Source organism: Spea bombifrons, chromosome 4, assembly GCF_027358695.1.
Source record: "Spea bombifrons isolate aSpeBom1 chromosome 4, aSpeBom1.2.pri, whole genome shotgun sequence".
Lineage (NCBI taxonomy): Eukaryota > Metazoa > Chordata > Amphibia > Anura > Pelobatidae > Spea > Spea bombifrons.
In genome coordinates this window covers 76,973,597-76,994,701 of record NC_071090.1, presented here as the reverse complement: position 1 = coordinate 76,994,701, position 21,105 = coordinate 76,973,597, and the positions used below count along the sequence as shown (strand labels likewise).

Here is a 21,105-nt window from a genome sequence, read left to right as displayed (position 1 = left end):
TTTGGTGTGAGCTTACACAGACCCCCCCCCACCTTAACAAAATAGTAGATCTTAATATTGGCCTCCAGGCTGAATGGTTAAAGCTATAACCCATCCAATAAGTTCAGAACAGCAAAAAAAATTAGGTTAATGATGAAATTGTTACACCAAAAGTTCTGCAAATCCACACTTTGTCATAAGGACATAATGAGGGCTAAACTGGTCATACACACAAATATATATGTTTTTAGGATGTCTGCTACATTCCTAGGCACCAGACAGAACCTTTATTGCACCAAGGTAATTAAGAACTGCACATTTCCCATTTTTGTGCTGCAGTATTTCCGACATTCCATTTAATTTATATTTTGAGCAACACTGTAGGTGAATTCAACTGCCACTAAATCTTGTTACACAAAATAAAAAACTGGTTTCGAAAAGAAAATAGCCGTTGTTATACCATGAACCCTTTTGAAGAATTCTGAATAGAGAAGCTCTATGTTTGCGGTGGAATAGTTTTACCCTGTGACCATGCCTGTACGAGTTCTTTGACTTTGGTCCAGCATGAGACCGATTCTGTAGGTAAATTCAAAGCAAGCAGTGCATCTGTGGCACGTTGGCAATAAAGCCTCTAATCATTCATGACCGTTTATCGTCTCCGCAATCCTGCCGTTTTGTAGTTTTCGTTTGCTAATAACATGAACAAAAACAATAGTTGTATAACAATACTGGGTGCTTTCTCCGACATCTCCAATGTAACAATATTTATGACAACTCTGCAAGCTAGGCTAACATACTGATCCTGTGTATACTGAGTACATTCGTACATCTTTGACTTGTAGGGCAGTCAGCAATAGATTCAGAGCCTATTAACCAATATTTGTGTAGTTGTGTAACAGTTCACTTCCGCATCAGTAAAATCTAAAAAGGCATCTGTCAAAACAGGGAAAAAAAAAAAAAGACAAAATATGTGGACACCCCCCCCCAACACTTTGCATCTTCAAGATATCCTTCATTCATCAGTCATATACAGTCCTACTGCTCACTGGGTTGGTCTTCAGTCTTCTTGCCAATTTCCTTATCAACCCTAGTTAAATACCAAACAAATAAAATTTAGCATTTAGTATCTTCTGCAACTTATTTTCATACAATTTGTTAGGAAGATGCGTAATATAATAAAGACTTTGTATAGAAACTAGTAAAATTATTCATGTACGAGTGGCAGAAACAGGGCAGCAATAAGAGTCCTACTTTGAGGTCCATATTCCAAAAATCCTTCACTGGGCTGCCACCATTATTTAGTATTTCATAGCCGTTGTTTTTTTTGTTCTTTTGGTAGTAAAATAAAACTATTTTCTATGCTGCCTTTAACATAGGGACTGGCTATAGGTTGCAACATACTTCTAGAAGTTAAACATTGGAAAGTAGATTGAACTTCATTATTAGCTTGCAGTTTAATTGCTGGATGTGATGCAATGCTCCAGATTTATAACGCTTAAAAGGGCACTATTTCTTCAGTATATTTTTAGGACCTTCCGGGTAGTGTTGAAATTCAAGGATTCTTGGAAAATATCAGCTTCGTGGTTATTTTACGTTTTGTAACAGTTTTATGGCTGCAAAAAACGCCTACGCTTAGGGGATTTGAGATCTCATTGTCATTGATATGGAGAGAATACATAAGTGGCAGCAGATGAAATGTACTATTTTTTATTTGAAAGTTTCTTTAAATATTACCTTGCCGTTTTAATTCCTATACCTGGTGGCTACTGTGGAACTGGCCACTCTTGGACTGTGTACTAGCATAATAAGGAATTGAGGGTCATTTTCAGTATAGAGCGCTTTGTACATCTTTTCTGTAATCTATCCATTGCACTGGTATTTAGCTTTTAGGACAAAGCTTGCCGATAGCAGCTCTACGGGAGTCTACCAATCTAATACACCAAATCCTAAACACTTATACAGGACGACAGAATTCTCTCTCATGTACACTCCACACGTAGAAGGTCATTTAGGCACTTCAACCCTTAGCAAAAGGTTAATAATGCGGCCTAGTAAAATGTAATATTTACAAGCCTGAATAAACTATTCCTATAAAGTCAGGAGGCTCTGTTCTCTGGAGACGGTCGTTTTAGGAGCATTTACCAAAATGTATATTTACCATATGTACCTAGATAGCAGTTGCTGTCCTTGTTAAAGAGCCTCTGTCACCCAACAAAACATATATCAGGTTGGCATTATAAATAAAAAAAAAACCAACAACTTCCCTATCAGATGTTAACATTTCTTTAACGCAGCATCATAGTATAGTATGCAGATTTTTTGTTTGTTTTTTTTTTTAACTGGGGCAGAAAAAAAAGGAGATGACCTACCTCAAAGTGCGACATAAATTTACTTTTGATACAAATAGGGGGAGATATTTAATTACAACCATGTCTGAAACTTGCTTTGTTTGTTTTAATCTGTCATATACAGGTAGCTTCTACACCATGGGACTCTTTTATGTCTAGAGAGACACGGTAATCGCAATATTGGTAGAGTTGAGAGGGCAAAGCTGTAACAGGAAAATCTTGCTAATCTGGAAGCTATTAAGAGTATATGATGAACTGACAACCTGGACAAATTTAAATATTTTATAACATCAGGGACAGATTATATGACTTTAAACCTATAGACAAGAAAACCTCCTCCTTGCTCTCCATTCAAGTAAATAGTCATGGACATCACATACATGGGAAACGGTCAGAAAGCAAGTAAAACATTGACATGTTCCTATATTAAGTCTCCCTTAGAGATCATGATGTTCTAGGCACATGCTGGTCTGCCTAAATACAAAGCAATTAAGAAGATGTGAATGGCATTTATGGCTAACCTAAAAAAAAAAAAATAAACAGCGACAAAAACATGTTTATCTTGCAAGCGATTAGAACACAAAAATCTTAAATAATTGTGATTTTGACATCTGTTGACTAAAATTAGAAATTAACCTTTGGATTAAACCGATGAATTATTGCAACCAAAGTTCCGTTAATGTGCAGCGGCTCATGCAGGGTACAGGGTTGTCGAAACTACATTGCCGTTTCAAGCAGAATAAAGCTGTGCAATTGGGATATTAAGTGTGGAACCACCCTCGGGATGCAGGGCATGTTGACAGGAGAGAGGATTGGCAACAGGATCGAGTTGTGATATATTGGTTAGCTTTGACATTTAAAGCACTGCAAATACAAACATAACACTAGAACACCAACTGCATACACTGACTTGTACCCTAAACATTTTTACAAGGATTAGTTATGTAGACTAAAGAAAGGTGGATGACTACGGGGGTGACCAGACGTTTAACAGAAAAGGGGTGACCATGCAGGACCTCCTTAAGTTTGCACAGATAGAAAGCATTCTAGAATAAAATTAGCATGCTATATTGTTTCTGGAATGTACTGTATTCAAAGATGTTGGAGATCAAACATTAAACTCTAGGAACCATTGGTGATTTATCAGCCAATTACAGGAAAGTAGTTTGCAAACCGGAAAATTGTATACCTAGATTTATTCAGTGCATGTTTATATTTACATATGCTATATGTGTTTCTGCAAGCCAACCAATAAGGGAAGGGTTAGTTTGTGCAGAGCAGATGGACTAATCTTGGTGCAACCCAGGAAAGGTGTGCATATACCTTCTGTGTTTCTTTTTACATTTTCCTTCGTCATACCTTAGTAGGAGAGAGTTGGAATTTACAAGTTACATTAAAAAAAAAAAAAGACTCCATTAAACAAGATATCCTATAACAGGTCCAACAACTCAACAGAAATAACATACAGTAGAATAAACATGTACAACGTAATATTAAAGAAAAATGCTTCTTTTACGTTACGATGAAAAGATCTACGTGCAATTGTAGCATTGCAGATTTTGGAAATATATTTTCAATAATAAACTAAAACTTAAGGTACCCTTCCTCTATACTAGATAATACTAGACATCTTGTCTATACAAACCCTACATAAGTCAGCTTATTTATTCATAACCACTATAAAAACACCAATATAGTGAAATGTAACCTGATCTAGCCATTAAAATGTTATATATGTGGTAATCTAATTTTCTTAAAGGATTAATAGTAGGAATAGTAAGATAAATCTCGGTAAAAGCATCACCATATGTTTTACAAAGCATGGATGGGTAAAAGGATTGTGAAAAACACCACTACATACTCTTTTATGCATTCCGGTATGCCGACGTACTCCATGGGAACAAGTTCTGCTAACTCCGCCAGGCTAAACACATATTTAATTTTTTGGCTGAATTTTGAGCTAAAAATGAAAATAAGAAAACAAAATATGAAAAGGCTAAAACAGGTAAAAAACAAACAAAAAACTGAACATAAAAAAATAAATAAATAAATAAATCTAGTTCGTTACCTAATGAAAGGTCTTGTGATAGCTAGAAGTGTTCGGATAAACCATGAAGGATGAACTATGATTAAGGATTTCAGATTTTTCCGTAACCTATAAAGAAGAAAGACAGTCAGATACTACACTGATAAAGACCAAGACAAACAGAATACACAAATAATTAGATATAGTTGTGTTGAATTCAATCTCCCTCATAAATATATACACATACACACACATGTAAGGGGGTAGCGAGAGAGTGAGTATGTATGTATGTATGTATGTGTAGCCGATAAGGCCACTTGGCTTTACCTGGCCCCTGAGACATTATGCAATTGTACTGTGAAACTGATCTATATCTATTTAATTTATATATATATATATATATATATATATATATATATATATATATATATATATATATATATATAACATCCTTTTCCACTCCTTGAAGGGACATGATAGCTGTGTGGATGCATAGGGGATTACAGTATATTTTAATAGGCTTGCTTCTTTAAAGGGAGTGTCAGGTACATTAGACTGTCCCTTTAAAGCTTCTTACAGAGAGTAATTATCATACAAGTGATAAGTTTGTGCTACCATATGCGTGCGGTTCCGTGACGCACAAGAAAGGAATCCCTTCTACAACTGGCAGAAAATACGTTTATACCATTAAACAAGCAATGAGATCAACTAAGTAAGTAGACTAGGCACGCAAAATATTGAAATATCCAGAGCAGCTTCATATTCTAGCAAGAATAGCGCACAGTAGGCATTTTATCTATAGTGAAATATTTTGTCTAGGTAAAATGTTGGATAACTGTTAAAATAGTTTAATACAGTAACAAGTTACAGATACAAAACCCAGCCTACCTTCTATCAATTTGTTGATAGCATCTTCGGAGCCAGCCCAGACTTGGCATTTTCCTCCGTGTTGTGGCGCCATTCAAATAAACTATCATGTAGTTCTCTGCAACTAACATTTCCAAAGTGCCAATAACATACCTAAAAAAAACAAACACAGCAAAAACACACATTCCGTTACGAACGAACGTTATTGTGTGTCAAAAATAGACGTCAATAGATTTTTTTTTTTTTTTTCTTACGTTTAACAGAAGGGAAAGCGAGTGAACAGAAGAAAAGTCTAAATCAAATTAAATTTTGGGGTGACCACCCTTTGCCTTCAAAACAGCATCAATTCTTCTAGTTACACTTGCAACAAGTCAGTGATTTTGTAGGCATATAGTTAAACAATTACACCAAACAGGCGCTAATGACCAGTAATAAAACTGGGTGAGGAATAGCTAAAACTCAATAAGGTGAGGTTGCTGAAGACAGTTTAATGTCAAAAGTCATACACCATGGCAAGACCGAGCCCAGCAACAAGACACATCAGCAAGGTGTCCCAGATGTTCGGCCAGAGCTCTTTTGAAGAAGCACAAAGAAACAGGCAATGTTTTTATACTTTCTGCATGCAGGTCGGGTTATCACCACTAGGAGGATTTCGACTTAATAGTTCAACTGGCTAGACACACACAAAAGATCCTTACCCACGAACAAATATACGTACTTAAAAAGATTGTCCATTAGATAGCGGTAATTAGGTTGACTGCTGTCTGGCATGAAGCATACAGCAAATACAATAATGGCATTCAAGCCATCTCCGTAATAACCTAAAACATAATTAAGAAAACCGTCAGTTAACAATTCAAGCACACACAATGGTAACATGGCGGAACATAGTCTGATTCATTTCTGTAATCACACATTACATTAACTTACAGTGTACATTATTCTCCCGTCTGTACAACAGAGCTCTGCCCTCAAAAGGGGTATTCAAAGACCAAGTTAAAAGTATGGGATGACTTTTATGGCACTACCTGCTCGGCTCAGCAATATTGAGATTGTGTCAATTTATAAACAGTTTTGCGGCCACAATTGTAACACCAAAAATTATATGTGTAAGTTAAAAAAGGCAAATATTCATCAAAGTGGCTGTATCGCATCTGAAACAGAAGCGTGCATTACGCAGCAAGTGCATTTTTAGGCAAAACGACTTATGCGTTTGCTGTGTATTTAAACCACACCTGTTTCAGTGGATACGTTACTAGGGTGCAAATAGATCACATTCAAAGTGCTTCTTGCACCACAATAATTCAAACAAAACAGTAGTAAAAATAGCAAAAGTCATTTGAGCACCATCCTAAAAGCTCTATTAAATATAGGGAAAACTACCCCTATATAATTACTGCAAAATCTGCATAAAACATTTGTTTGCCTGATGCGTCTTAAAAACAGATCTCTCCATATGTCCCAATTGTCATTTCTATTATAACCATAAATTCTAAAGCTGAACACAAAAGCAAAACAAAAATCAACTTCCTAAAATCAAGGTTTGAAAAGTCAGCGCTGGCTGATGTTACTTAGGTTTCCAAAATAAAAAATAATAATCATCATCAGTGTGGCTTCCAAATTCTATCCACTCTTGCCAACCATACGTTCTAAAATGTAACAGGATCATGCAACGTTAAAGATTATTTTACAATTGGCTAAAGAGTGTTTAATACTAAAGTGATCCATTAGAGCGTGTCAGTTCCAGTGTTTCAAGCATATGTTCACTCACTTGGAATTAGCTTGGCCAGTAACCTGTGTCTACACGTACACCTTACCTCCATGACTTATGACTTTTTTATATGGTTCTATGGCAGACATGTCCACCCTGTGATCCTGCTCTCCAATTCGAAACAAACGCCAGCGTCGGGTCTCTTCCTTCTCCTCGGCAGCAGTGTATTCAGGTATGGATCCTTTTGGGAGAACTTCAGTAGTCTTTGGCTTTGGGAGGTCATCTGTCAAGATAATACACGCTTCAGAAAAGGTATTCCTTCAAGTGTGTCAGAACTCAAAGGCGTAGATCAATTAAATAGTAAAAGGCTGCAAAGATTTCCAGTTAATGGAAACCTCCAAGTTATCATCTCCAAGATTGGTAAATGAGGCTCCGTAGTGCAACATAGGCAGTTTACGTTAATTTACATCCCTCCAGCATTTCACCGTTTACTTAATCTGCCCCATCTCTCGAATAATTACTCTTGTCTGGGAACCCTGGGAACAATGTTCAGTACATTAATGTCCAAAAAAACAGAAACAGTGACACCATACTAAACATGCCATGATTAACAATTTTAACCCTTGTTACATCATACTGGTCATTAAAGGTTCCTGCTAAAAAAAAAAAAAAAGCAAATTTTGACCATTTTAAATATATATATATATATATATATATATATATATATATATATATATTGGATTATACCTATAAAGAGCAGTTTGTGATAAAGGCCCAATCAACAGGAACATCTGACTGGGTTTCCATGGCAACTGCTTCAGCTATAAAAACTAGCCTAGAAATGCCTATCATAGACATGGTTCAGGATCTTTTGATCTGCATATTTGTTGAAAAACCTTGTCAGTTTGATCAATGGAAGCCTGATAAGCCTTTATTATCAAAATCAACTATATTGTTATGTATATTCCCACAATAACCCCTGTTGTGGTGCAGCTTAAATTGCTTGATGTACACATTATATGCATTCATCAATTCTAGTGGATTTTACATTGTTCCCAGAGCCCAGCACACACAGTGAATAGTTACGTTCACAAGCACAGCTACCGATGGTTTACTGATTAAATGGCTAAAGCAGCACAAGATGTACTAATGGCACTTTGCAGTGGGCAAGCAAAAGATCAGCTATGAATCATAATGCGGGCATGCGCAAAATCAGAAAGCTTGGAATAATACATTGACAAAGCAATCTGACAAAACATAGTATTCTCACTGATTCCATTGGTAATTGGAGGTGTTCGTAATTTCTCGACACCAAGAAGCGAGGGCCTTACCATAAAGCAAGGAGAAAACGACCTATGCTTTTTTTTACTTGCCAAATTCCAAGGCTTAGCTCTTAAGGGAAACTATCCTCCAGGGGCAGTGGAGACAGCAGCATAGAAAATAAAAAGAGAGGAGACAGGAACCCTTTATTGTGCCTTTAATTAAAGGGTTGGAGCATGGCTGTTTAATTGCTCGATCCTGAAGTTAAGGCGTGTGGTCATGAACGCACTTAACAGCTCAAAGAAATATTAATAGCAAAATCTAAACGAGGAATATGGTTAACTTGCAAAAGTAGAGTTTATCCTATAAATAGAACCAGCTATACTCACAATATGTATCAGCAACAAGAGATTAGCATACGGAGAATTGTTTTGGAACATTTACTTCAGAAAAGCAGAAATCTGAGACAAAACGAGCATTTAAAATAATTTCAGTTCCCATTGGCTGTAATGCTACTGAGCACGTGCAGGAAGTACACTTGACAAAACCGTCATTTTTCTACTTGAATAATTCAAGAATGCTTACACCAAATTTAAATGCATTGAAGTTCATGTACAATGGACTCCAACATGCATTAAAAATACAACTACAATGTTTGGGAATAAACTGCTCCAGTAATTTGAAGTTACAGTAATTTCTGACCGTGTACAGAAGGTCACCAGTAGAGGGGGGGTAGCTTGGATAAAACAGGGATTAACAAAGCTAGATCTCTATGATTCACTAAGGCAGCTTACTGTCCAGATCACTGCTCGCTCTTCCTAAAATGCCAAACCAGACACCACAGGACACTTCTCCTAAATGAAGTCCTATTTTATACAACAATCTGCATGTTGTTTGATCCATTTAAAACTCTGCAGAACGAACAGCGTCTGTTGAGATTTTTAAACAAGAAATGCAAGTATCCCACCTTGAAGAAACAAAATACATTTTTTCTTTTATGAAATGCATCATTTTAGCTCATATTGTTTTTTAAAGATCCTACCTAGCTTCCTAGACTAAATGCAAAGGAAAACCCTAAACAAAAAGTAAGGGTAGGGCGTTTGGTGGTCCTGAACAGAAATGTTCTGAAAGCTTGTAGACATGTCTATCTTGCAGTACGACATCAGTTCCATCAATCTGCTAACACTACGAAGTCCTGTGGATCACATGGAGTGGAAAAAGGCATATTAAATATGTAGGCCTCTCTGATTTGAAAGACTTTGATCACCAGATTGTTTTTATTTGTACTTGGAATTCAACATGTCAATAAGATGCAGCTGGTATACAACGATTTTGCTGTGAATTCTATAGACGATAACACAGCGCAATTCGGTTGAGCTTACCCTAACAGTGAATGTTGCAAGCGTGCCCATGGTTAAAGTCAATTTACGAACTTGTCCCAGAGACGCAATTGGCGCCAAAACGTCTCTTACGCTGAAATTTGAAAGCATTAAGAGAAAACGTTACCTTCCCACTCAAACTCGTTGCTGTTTTCGGACGGGGTGTCTAGGTCATCTAAATCCAAATCTCCACTTTCATCTAAGTCTTCAGACAAAACGGAGCCATCACTGCGATCCAGAGTTAAGCTAAGGTTGGGAGCCACTAGTTTTTTCTTAGCTTTCTTACTGCCAGTCGTTTCCACTGGACTTGGAACTATAAAGAAAAAAAAAAAGGGTTTAACATTTTGTTGAGAATTGAGTATAGCAGGCATGAACTCCCAGTGGCTAACCAGATACTACTGGAACTGCAACTCCTGTGTGAGGATTATGGGAGATGCAATTCAACAAACAGGCTTCTTACCTCCGTCTTAAAGATGCGATGCAAAGGCCTGATTTTTCCAAATAAAACGTTTCAAATTAATTCACACCTTAATCTATGGTGCCCTATATACCCAGACAGTGTGTCAGCCGCATCTAAATTCCACATGAAGAAAAGATATGTAACGTATGTATGTTGGCCCAATAAAAAGGTATCAACTTTGACTATAGACCTCACTAAACAAACCTGTGCATCACAAGCTAATAGAGAACTAATACCATTGACCCATTATTAAAAAGTGACAAGCAACACAAGTGCAGGTGACATTCAGATACCTTCTCCTAGGCACATTCAAGCAAAACTTACAAGGTGATAGTGACTGATCAAAAGCCATATATTGGCCAGGTGTGGGAATCATCGCTTGTCTTTAGTAACAAATATTAGACTGCTCCTAACCTGCTACAAAATCCCCCAAATATTTCTCCATTGGTCAGTCAATTACAAAAAACAGGTCTTTGCTCCAACTGGTTTGTTTGCAGGGTCACTGGCCTATAGGTGGCGAGTAGCAAGGTTCATTCCAGTAACTCATAACCTCTATGGCTATAGGAAAAAAGATGCAGCTTTTGAGGAACCAAATTCATGCAGTCCCATCAAAAAATTATTTTATTGTTAAAACCTTTATTCTAACTCTGGGAACGCTGTTTCTTAAGCTTTCAAAATGTACCATATTTGCTCAATTATAACACAAGTTTTTTTCCCAGAGCAAATGCTCTGAAAAATACCCCTCATCTTATAATCTGAGTCGTCTCAGATAGGTCTGACTATGAGACTAAGATCCACATCCCCTGCACTTACCGGTGCATCTGAGTCCCCGGTGCTTAGTCTGGGCAGTGTGTAGAGCTCTACGCGATTCGCCTAGACAACTTCCACTCTACACGAATCGCGTAGCGTTCTACACGCTGCCCGGACTAAGCACCGGGGACTCAGATGCAGGGGACCTGGATCCTCCTGTGTATGCCCCCCCAACTTACCGGTGCTTCTGAGTATAAGGCATTTCTGGAGGAAGAGTGGCACATAGGTGGTCAAAAGGCATATCATGGGGCACAGTGGCATATAGAGGGTTAAAAGGTGTATCATGGGGCACAGTGGCATTTAGAGGGTTAAAAGGCATATCATGGGGCACAGTGCCATATATGGGGTATAAGGCATTTCTGGGGCAGAGTGGCAAGCCTGGGGGCAGATGTGCAGAACTGGGAGGGGGGCAGGTTGAAAAAAAAAAAAAAAAGGAAATAAAAAACAAAATATTTTTCTCAATCGTAGCTTTTATTAACAAACAATAGTTCACATGAACTAACATTAACTGGTAAAACTTTTTTCCTATAGGGTCGTCTTATATTCAGGCCTTTTCTTTTTTTTCCTAAATTAATATTCAGATTTGGGGGGGGGCGTCTTATAATCGAGCAAATACGGTATGTAAATGGACACACAGATCTGTAATTTTAACATATGATTAGAAAGCATATGTTAAAAATAGCTTTTAGTATTTTGTATATAGTTATAGTACATGTCCCGCGTCATTGGCATAATTCAGCCTTTCCTAGGATTCTAAGTTATATGCAGCATCTTTACGTGATGTAGGTGCAGGGGCAGCAAACATGTGCTTTCATTAATCAACTCATTTTTAAAACAGATTACCTTTTTTTTCCCTTGCTCGTACCATCCTGTATTTGTAGACTGGCACTTAACTATTTGCAAATAAAATTACAATCATCGGTACTGCAGAGAAGTGACTTAGGAAGGTGCAGACAACAGGAACAAACACATATGGTTGATAGAGCAGGCATGGGCAGGCAGACAGAAGATCATGCAGATATAGCCAGGAGGTAGATACTTGCGTGAATTAGGAGATGCTGAGTAAGGGATACAATAAACTGACTGATCCAGCAACGGAAATGCCCAAGCTAAAGCAGACAGACAGGGTCCATGATAAACAAGGAAATACAAAACAGAGACAGTTGAGGTATTGTTAGAGAGATCATTTTTCACCACCAAAGCGCAGTCTGAAACAAATCATACACCAATATTATTTATGGCCCCGTTAAAGACGTTTCAGTATGGAGGATCGTAAGAGGGGAGACAATTAGTCCTTATCACAAACCTTAACATAAACAATATAAAAACCTTGTGAAGTCATACCAGGAAAGCCCTAATAAGAACCTCAAACGTTCTGCCACAAAGACCAGAATGCTGGAGTTTGTAAGCAACCTAAAGGTCAGCAGATAAGCTGAGTTTGTAGGAACAAAACATAGCATCTGACACATCAATCAGTGGGCACAAAAGGAATAATACACATCAAGAGATTTTTCAATAAAGTGGTGTACATTTTATTGAAGATTTCTGTGCCTCAATGACATTGTCCCAGCAGTGCCACTCAACTCCAAACATGAAAACCTTTTACTGGATAATGAAGAAGCCTTCATTGGCTTAGGGTGGGTATAAGATTGGGTAATTGCAGAAGTGTATAATTAACGGGTGAGTTTCCATTGAGTAGCGATCCCCCCATGATAGGTCTTCATCTCACCAGTAGGATGGAATACGTTGGGGTCCTCAACATGTATTACGCAATAAAAAAAAAGCTAAAAGTACCCAGCATGCAGCGGTGGGATTATTCCAGGTAGGAGGTTAGTTGGAGAGAAAAGCTTGTTATAATAGATTGTAAGATTATAAGAGCAGGGTCCTCTTCTCCTTTTGTACCAGTTTGGATTGCTTGTGAACTTAAAATATTCTACTGACTGTAAAAAGACTACTGACTGTTGTAACACGGCTACAGAATCCATTGGCGCTATATCAATAAATGTAATGTGTTATTAATTGTGACTGCTTGGTGTACAATGCCATGCACAATTTAGTTTACATAGTTGTTAACCGGCCGCTGTATTCCCGAGACTGGGCAGTGTTGGAGTCATGGTATCATTAAGCTTATTGTGCTAAGTCTTGACTGTGTGTCACATTCACAACTTTTGGCTTAAACTTAATTGCTAAAATGCTACGTTTTACATCTCCTTCACTGCAACTGCTTCAAAACACTTTACTTAAAACTAAGGAATTATTTAAAGGAGAAGTGGAGATGTGGCAAAAGGCAAAACTAGCATTTTATATTCGGGCCAGAGAATTGATTTATATTCTCTTCTCACACTTACAACGCCTAACAGTACCAATAACATAAAGAAACTAGGCCTATAAAAGAGCCTTAAAATGACCAGGTGATTACTGTGCAAATACCAGGAACAGGAAGCTATGATGGCTTCTCTAATGGTATACGCAATATTTCTTATTGTAATTTGCATTTATGGAGTATTTTAATCTCTTAAATGCTGTAATTAACTGCACTGCTTCCTTTTCCTAATAAGTAACAGCTAGCCTATGAAAAATCATTAGTGTTCTTCCCTTGGCTGCAGGGGTCAGGTTTAAACTCAGCCACAACCTGTCTGTGCCATTAGCCATCCACCTATCCAACAAAGAAACAGACGACATACTCTAATTTTATTATAGGGGCAGTTTTATTTAAATATTGATATGGTTATTCTTTACACTGATGGTAAACAGGACTTATTCCAGATCCATGATCTGTTACCACTAATAGGGGCAGATGAATAAACAGAGACACGCTTTGCTAATGATTTAATCTTCAAAATGTGTAATATCTGTGTTTAGGTATTAAAATAAATTAGCACGTTTTAAACAAAAGGAAGTACATTCAACATGTGTGCAAAACGTAATTGTCAAGAACGGATATTTCGTAGATCATAAGGAAATCCACATTAGATTCATATTATGGTAAACTTGGCAACTTGGACAGAGTGTTCCATTAAACTACGCAATGCCGTTCTGTTTTTCAATGTGGGATAAAAGCATATTTTAAGTTTTGGGGTTTGAATAAAACACATCATGTTCTTACTTGGTCTGCCTTCTCCATCTGTCCCAGATAGGTAATCTCCTTCAATATGGTCATCTTCAGGCAAAGGTCTGGGAAATAAATAAGAACAAACCTCTACTTTATTATTATTATTTTTACTAATAGGCTGGTGTGTGCCAAATCCTTCATCGTCCCTCAGAGAGAAGTAACCAGTATCTCAAACACTGCTTGGATACTTACAGCTGAGATTGTCATGGGATATCATGGGTTCAACCCAAAGAATCAGGTCAGTAAGGAGTGCGGGATACGTGTGCATGTGCGTGCCTAGGGGCGCTCAGAACTGATTCACCAGAGGCATTCACCAAATTCTCATCTTTCTACACTCTCTCCCCCGAGATCCTTGATGTGTTCAGCCAATATCTGCTTCCTACTGTGCATACTCCCCGCCATCACATGCACCGACAACGCTCCCAATTACTAAAATGGGGACAACTTCTGACCGGCTACTACACAGCCAAAAGTGGCTCTAAAAACCCAACCATGGAGGGGGTGGTGCAGCTATAAAGGTTAAATACACTATGGCACATTAAACTGCCCCGTCAATAGCTGCTTTATTTGTTTATACGGCAATATCACCACTGTTTAATCCAATATTATATATCCATCTGCGGTAGACATTCTCGGAAATTATCCAGCTGAAACCTGTCTGTACAAAATGATTTGGGTTTGCATACCTTGGAAAGTCTTCATCCTGCCACTCCTCCTTCAGCTCCACACCCTCCATCCGCAGCCTGGCCTCCGTTGTAGCAACCGACTCCTGCCTCTCAAACGATCCACTAACATTTTCTTGGCTAACAACAAAAAACAAATACCAAACAATTATTACAGACAGGTACACAAATACTTAAAACTAATACAAAACTGCAGCACCGTACATACATTAAGTGAACAAATGCAGCGGAATAATCAGCTTACTAAAAATATAATTTGACATAAAAGCTTTTTTTTTCTTTTTATAAATAGTTGTTGCAGCCTTACACATGCTTAACCCTTTTGTTACAGATTATACATCCTTTTGTTCAGGAGAAGAAGGGCCTTCTTTTAAAACCTTGAAATACTTAAAAAATATTAGTAATATCAGATTAAAATCTATACTAGAATAGAAAAAAATAATTTGTTTTGCAATTAAAATGCCTTCTATATTGTAGGTGCCAACAAAGACCCTATTTATGTTCCGCAACATAGTTGCAGTCATACACAACACACATGATTCTCTTTGTTCCAGAAGGCAACATCTACATCCTTTACATATTACCCTATCTTACGTATTTTAATACTATATTGGCTTAAGGGGTTTGGGGGGTAGTGATTTTTAAATTATTTCTACTTGTAGTGGTAGGGCTAAGATAGAAGGGCTATGGAAATAAAGCTAACTTTCTAGCCAGATGGGAAACGTTAACTGAATTAGGTTTATGAAGTACATCCAAAGTATTTAAAAAAAAATATATATATATATCAGAACGGAGTGGAAAAAGCTTCCAGTGTTGCTCCAAGCTACTGCACTCTCACACACACATCCAAAACCAAACGTAAAACACCGCAAGATTAAAAGATACACATCTTCATTTGTATTGTGGGTCAAATGCGTCCCAGGGATAGATGAGGTCATGAAATTTTGTTTTCAGATCTCAGTTTGAGAAAATTGTTCATGCTTACTGAAAATGAAGAAAGCAGTTTATGTCCTAACTTATCGCCATCTAGGAGAAACGCGTCGGGATAATTCCCATATCCCTACACATCTGTGCGTGTCCGTATACATACAATTTTTCCTACCGACTTCCCTTACTAGCTGGTAAACCCCAGTGATGCTCTAGCAACACTGCCACAGGAAGAAGAAAATCGACGGGAAGTCGGAGGACACTCGAAAGCGTGTGTGCTGCCGGGAGCATGAACGCTAGCGTACCTGCATTAACACAGAAGGAACAGCAGCCGTCAGCGGGAAGAGGACTAAACAATTAGCTTGGGCTTCAAAAGCATGTTATCGACTGCAGCTGTAAAACAGGAAACCGCCATAGGAAAACAACCATACCGCTTAGCTTGTCTCAAGGAAGCAGGATGAGGGTTTGTCGGCTGACTTACAGAGCAGAACGGGCTACTGCTTAAATGTCACTTGTACAGGGTCATAAATCATCGGGATGTTCTCTACACAGGCACTATAAGACACGTGTACATATAATAAAGCTAGAATACAAACCAGATACCCCTAAAAGCTGGTTTACACCATACACTAGGCATTTGGCCAACCAGCGGTAGCTCTCTGCTTAGCTCTGCTATAGTGCGGATTATAAACGTCATGGAAAGTATTAAAGTGTTCTGAATAATTTAGAAGTACGTATTTGGTAGAGCGTTAACTGCTAAAGAAAACGAAGGTATAATTAAAGTGGATTTGTCATCCACAGACGACATATGTGCGTTTAATAGATTAAAAAGGGAGATCTGTGTATTGTGCTGGAGAAGCAGGTAAACAGATGTATGAAAAGATTGATATAATCACCTATCCCCATCCATACCCCCACAATGCGACCCACCCATACACCCTACAGGCAATGTATTGTGTGCTAGTGAACAGGACACCACGGACGTGGCTCTTTAACGTTCACCTCTGTCATGAATTTTTAAAGTGATTAAGGTTATGGCGTTCCCATGAAGGTCTGTTCAAGGCATGGCAGTAGTAGTTCCCAGTGGAAACATGATGAGTGCAAAACATTTATTAATAATGATAATAAAATCATTCAGCATGAAAATCCCTACAAATGGATATTTTTCCATGTCAATCTCTTGATCACATCTATAGAATTCAAGATTAATTATGATAACATTGACTTTAAGATCCAAAAAAAGCAATTCCCCTCTCTGGATTCCAATTTGCAGCAAACACCGCTTGGTTCTCTGTCAGACTTGGTTAGTCTTCATTCATCCTGCAGTGAGTAAAAGTTTATAACTTGTATTGGGTCAACACAGAAAAGAAGCTTTCAACAGGCATCTACCCGCCCCTTCAACAGCTAGACCTTATCCCCTCATTGCTCCATACCTTTGGACCGCCAACCACCTGCCATTTGCCAACTCTCCATAATTTCAAATGCCTACAGTAACTTACAGACCTTGACTTCACAACTCTGGCACTTACAGAAAATTGCACTTACCTAGCCTTGAATGTATCTGTATGTCCACCTATTCCCTTTGGCTACTTCTACTTGCCATCCTAGCTCTGATAGTTCTAGCTAGACATTATGGTCGCATCTTCATTTGTTCTGCTAAACACCAAAATAACCACAGACAATGAATGCTCTACCTCTTTCAAGCTAGATATGTAAGGGGTACATTTAGGAAGCACACATTCAGATTTAGGAGGTCCATACTTAGTGTATTAACTATTAGTTATGGTTATTAGTGTTTATTTTTCATCATTTTAAGAGTCTACTTATGAGAACACACATTTTTGTATTTGTTACTATTAATTGTCTAAGACATATAAACAACATACTAAACAGACTGAATGATGCATATCCTAGCTATTCTTTAATCTTAGCGTTTCAGTAAATGACAGCACTTTTCCACGTGTCACTACTTTCCCTAATTCCTCTTTTGCCCTAAATTTAGACCTTTTAAGTATTCTTCTGTGATCTGGCCTTTCCTGCTCCATGCCCCACTCCCATTAATGGATATAGGTGGCAGCAGCACTTGTCTCTGTCTACTAGGCAATGGCTTCTTCAAGCAAGCGAGGCAACAGGAAGCTTGAAATCTAATCCTACTTTATAGCCTCTTGCTATCTGGGACCATTTAATAGTGTGTTGGTGGGAATTACAGAACAGGTCGATGCTTTCTCAAACATACGTATAGTAAAGTAATAAAGAGAGAATTTCCCATGCCCTAATCTATGAGATGCTTGCATGTATTAAATAAAAGCTTAAAATAAACACATATATACACCTCTAATGGGTTCTACACTAAGAATTTTGCCCTTATATTCAGCATTATCACGTAACTGCTATTTGAGCCAATTTAGCTATATTTGGATTTTTTGTGGATTGTAAATACTATATCATCTGCCATTTGTTAATTCCTACTGCATTTTTCTTGGATACTGCTCGCCCACAGAAATAAAATTATCTCAATTACTCACAGCTTTTATTTTTGTCTGCCAATTTTTTAAGATATTTGGGAACTCCAACGCCAGGGTTAATAAATCAGAGGTAGGCAGAATAATGTAAGAGGCGATATATAAAAATCGACGAGAAATGGTTTCCATTCCTGGCTTTATTCCTGCTATGTATAACATTAAAACTTTAATAAGCTTCTAAGGAGAGCCACGCATGCCTAGGTTTTTCTTTTCGTCTGGGTCCAAATCACTTCCTTTCTTCTGGGTCCAAATCACTAAAGTTCTAAGTCGTAAAGCATCTATACTGATATCTGGGATATATGCCTAGAATTACACAAAGTACTCTGATTACTATTCTCTATACCCGTGTACTTTGCCGCACTTTGTGTACTTGCACCAACAGTACTAAAGCATCAGGTTTTTTTTTGTAACATGGGTGCACAGTAAACACTATTTAGGTCGGACTTTCTTGACCTCTAGTACATGTCATCTAACATAAAGGCATTGTGCTGCTTGCCTACTCAAATTACATTGCAGAACACCATGTCAGCATTATGTTTTGGCTCACAATAAGAAATACATTTTGCTAAATTAAAAATGTGCAATGATATCATAGAGCCACCAAATTCCATGCCAAGTTAATATGGGCATCTTTTAATGTAGTTGCCAATACAGATAATGTGCTGCAGTAATAAATATTATTGTGAGTTCAGCATATTGTTTTCAAAACAAGAATTGAAAACATTGAAAGGAATATATACCATAAAAACACACGGCTTTGTGTAAGTATGTGTGTGTTTTTCCTGGTGAATGTATAAAATTTGATGCAAGTGTATAGTTCCCTTTACATGTACAATATATTAATATGTGCCCCGTTTTATTCTGCGCATGAATCAATTTCCCTATTCTAAAAATATACTATTTCAAACAACCAAACTAAGACACAAGCTCAAAATCGAAAATATTTTTTCGGTAAGAGTGAAAAAGCTCTGCATTTTACACCAACTAACCTTATCGGACCATAACGCCATTTAACGGGCAAATTAGTGCTTGCAGATTCAGCTCTGATCAATTTGCCTTCTATAAAAACCTTATACATTTTTGGTCCTTGGTATAGTCTTACAGTGAGGATACCCATATGCCAATCCCATACACATTCAGGGTCCCTTACTGTAACATCTACCATTTCAGCTGGAAGGCTATTCAACTCGTATACCACCCCTTGGCACAAGGGCGACGGATTTGGTTTTATAGATTATACAATGTATCTTTCCTTTATTTTATTGGCCATAACCTGTTCTTTTTAAGCAAGAATAAAAGGCTTCCTCCACAGCCAACACATGATAAAAAGAACACATTGGAGCAAGTTATCTTAATAATAGATTTACAGGTTATCCATAGGTTTACAGAAATATGCTTTGAAATGCGCCGCTGCGGGTGGATGAAAGACTTAAATACACAGGTAATTAAGGCAGATGATTCTTAATTCATTTCATACAGCAATCATGTAATTAGTTTGACATCCAAGGCTCTACCGGGAGGCACATTTATCTCTATTTGCTGAAGCGAGGGAGCGGCACAGTTACTGCCCTGCAACAGGAAAGCCTGATATCACTTACAAAGTCACTATACACCGATCCCTTGCACGGCAAAGTTTAGATTGAAAGCTCTTTGGTCAGCGATCGCAATGTTATATATATATCTTCATCTTCTGCAAATATTAAATATTAAATCAAATAATAAATTAGTGTTTGAAATATTTTAAAGACTCATGTACTTAATGCACAAACAAAATACTATTTAATTATAACCTTAGGAGCAATCACATACCAGTCAATACATTAAGATTATTATTTTTAACCCAGAAACTATTTAAATGGCCAAATAAAAAAATTTAATGCATAATGAGTATAGATAAAGCGAGGCAATTAGCATAAATCATTATCATCATTAAAGGGCAACAAAGCCGCCTGCCGTAGTGATCAGAGCAGTCATACTCACTCTTCATTCTGCATGTCTGCCTCCTCAGTGCTCATGTCTGCAGGCCCATCCCCATTAATCATATCATTAGGTATCGGGCCCACACAAAGCACAACAAGGAGTGGCACAGACGGATCCCTACGGGGACCCCGTTCTCCTCACGGCCTCCCGTACCTTCTCAAAATTCTTGGCTTTGCTGAAGGTGCCCAAGCGAGAAAAGGCGCTTGGGAAGTGTAGTTCACAGACCAGCATTCCGCAGCAACTCGTTCAACCAGGAAACTACAATCCCCAAAAGCGCCTGGCGCGCAAAACGTCAAAGCTACGGAAGCGCACTTGCGTGACCCTTCCTGTGCACCGGGACATATTACAGATATTGGAGCAGCAAAGTGCTCAGTCGCTTAAAACCCAAGACTAATAGACAAATAATATGCGCTTTCTAATTATATTTTCTTATTTTTATAGAATAAAGTGCACATGCGTGGAGCTTTGGTCGGAATGCGCGTGCGCGGCGAACCCCACCAGCGGGAACTATGTGAAGCCAAAATCAGCCCCTCTCAAAGGGAGCGTGGGTGTTTTAGTGTAAAACACGTAAATCAGCCTTTTTCTTTGTTATTGTACTGAAATTACCAAAACACATTAAAATACTAGTCATATAAGATGTTTCCAAAACAAAGCAAATTCTTGGGTAGTTTTTGTAGGTGGAACAGATTTTTTTTCCAGAATTGTTCAAATCTTTTAAGATTTGCTTTAAACTAAACAATAAATATATATATATATATATACATACATACATACACACAGACACACACCTTGGTCCCTAAAGGGTTATGTGTATGCAAATTATGTAAATTAGAAATATAATGTACTCTTGTAAAATTGGGTTACAACTTGGTTTACAGTGAAATTTAGATCTAAAAAGTGGTTTTGTCACAATGGTCACCAATTTAGCAATTTATGTTTTTCAACGGTGAGTACACTTTTTTAAACATTTAAGCAAAATCACTTTTTATAGGAAAATAAAGATGAAGGGCCCCCCAAAAATATAAAAATTAAGGGGGGGGG

At 37.7% G+C, this 21,105-nt stretch overlaps 2 protein-coding genes across 4 annotated transcripts in view; both read right to left on the bottom strand.

Annotated features, from left to right (window-relative positions):
- Nucleotides 1-21,105, bottom strand: part of GTF2A2 (general transcription factor IIA subunit 2) — a 167,454-nt gene that overhangs the window by 11,756 nt on the left and 134,593 nt on the right. The gene's annotated exons all lie outside the window — the stretch shown is intronic.
- Nucleotides 503-20,255, bottom strand: BNIP2 (BCL2 interacting protein 2). Of its 3 annotated transcripts, XM_053465105.1 has the most exons (12): nucleotides 20,065-20,255; nucleotides 14,639-14,755; nucleotides 13,947-14,014; nucleotides 11,884-11,949; nucleotides 9,698-9,883; nucleotides 7,038-7,214; nucleotides 5,939-6,041; nucleotides 5,242-5,373; nucleotides 4,396-4,482; nucleotides 4,189-4,287; nucleotides 3,651-3,686; nucleotides 503-1,066 (listed from the first exon to the last, which is right to left on the bottom strand). In XM_053465105.1, the coding sequence occupies exons 1-12, from the start codon at nucleotides 20,124-20,126 to the stop codon at nucleotides 1,015-1,017; spliced, it is 1,185 nt and encodes a 394-aa protein (XP_053321080.1). In that variant the 5' UTR covers nucleotides 20,127-20,255; the 3' UTR covers nucleotides 503-1,014. The 3 variants fall into 3 exon arrangements, with proteins under 3 accessions (XP_053321080.1, XP_053321078.1, XP_053321079.1); XM_053465103.1 differs by lacking the exon at nucleotides 11,884-11,949; XM_053465104.1 differs by lacking the exons at nucleotides 3,651-3,686; nucleotides 11,884-11,949.

Coding starts and splice junctions, on each gene's coding strand:
- BNIP2 (XM_053465105.1), bottom strand. CDS start 20,126: ATGATTAATGGGGATGGGCCTGCAGACATGAGCACTGAGGAGGCAGAC. Junction 9,884..11,883: donor CTCAGCATCTCCTAATTCAC/GCAAGTATCTAC, acceptor TTTTCTTTATAG/TTCCAAGTCCAGTGGAAACG. Junction 3,687..4,188: donor ATACCGGAATGCATAAAAGA/GTATGTAGTGGT, acceptor TCTCCTACTAAG/GTATGACGAAGGAAAATGTA.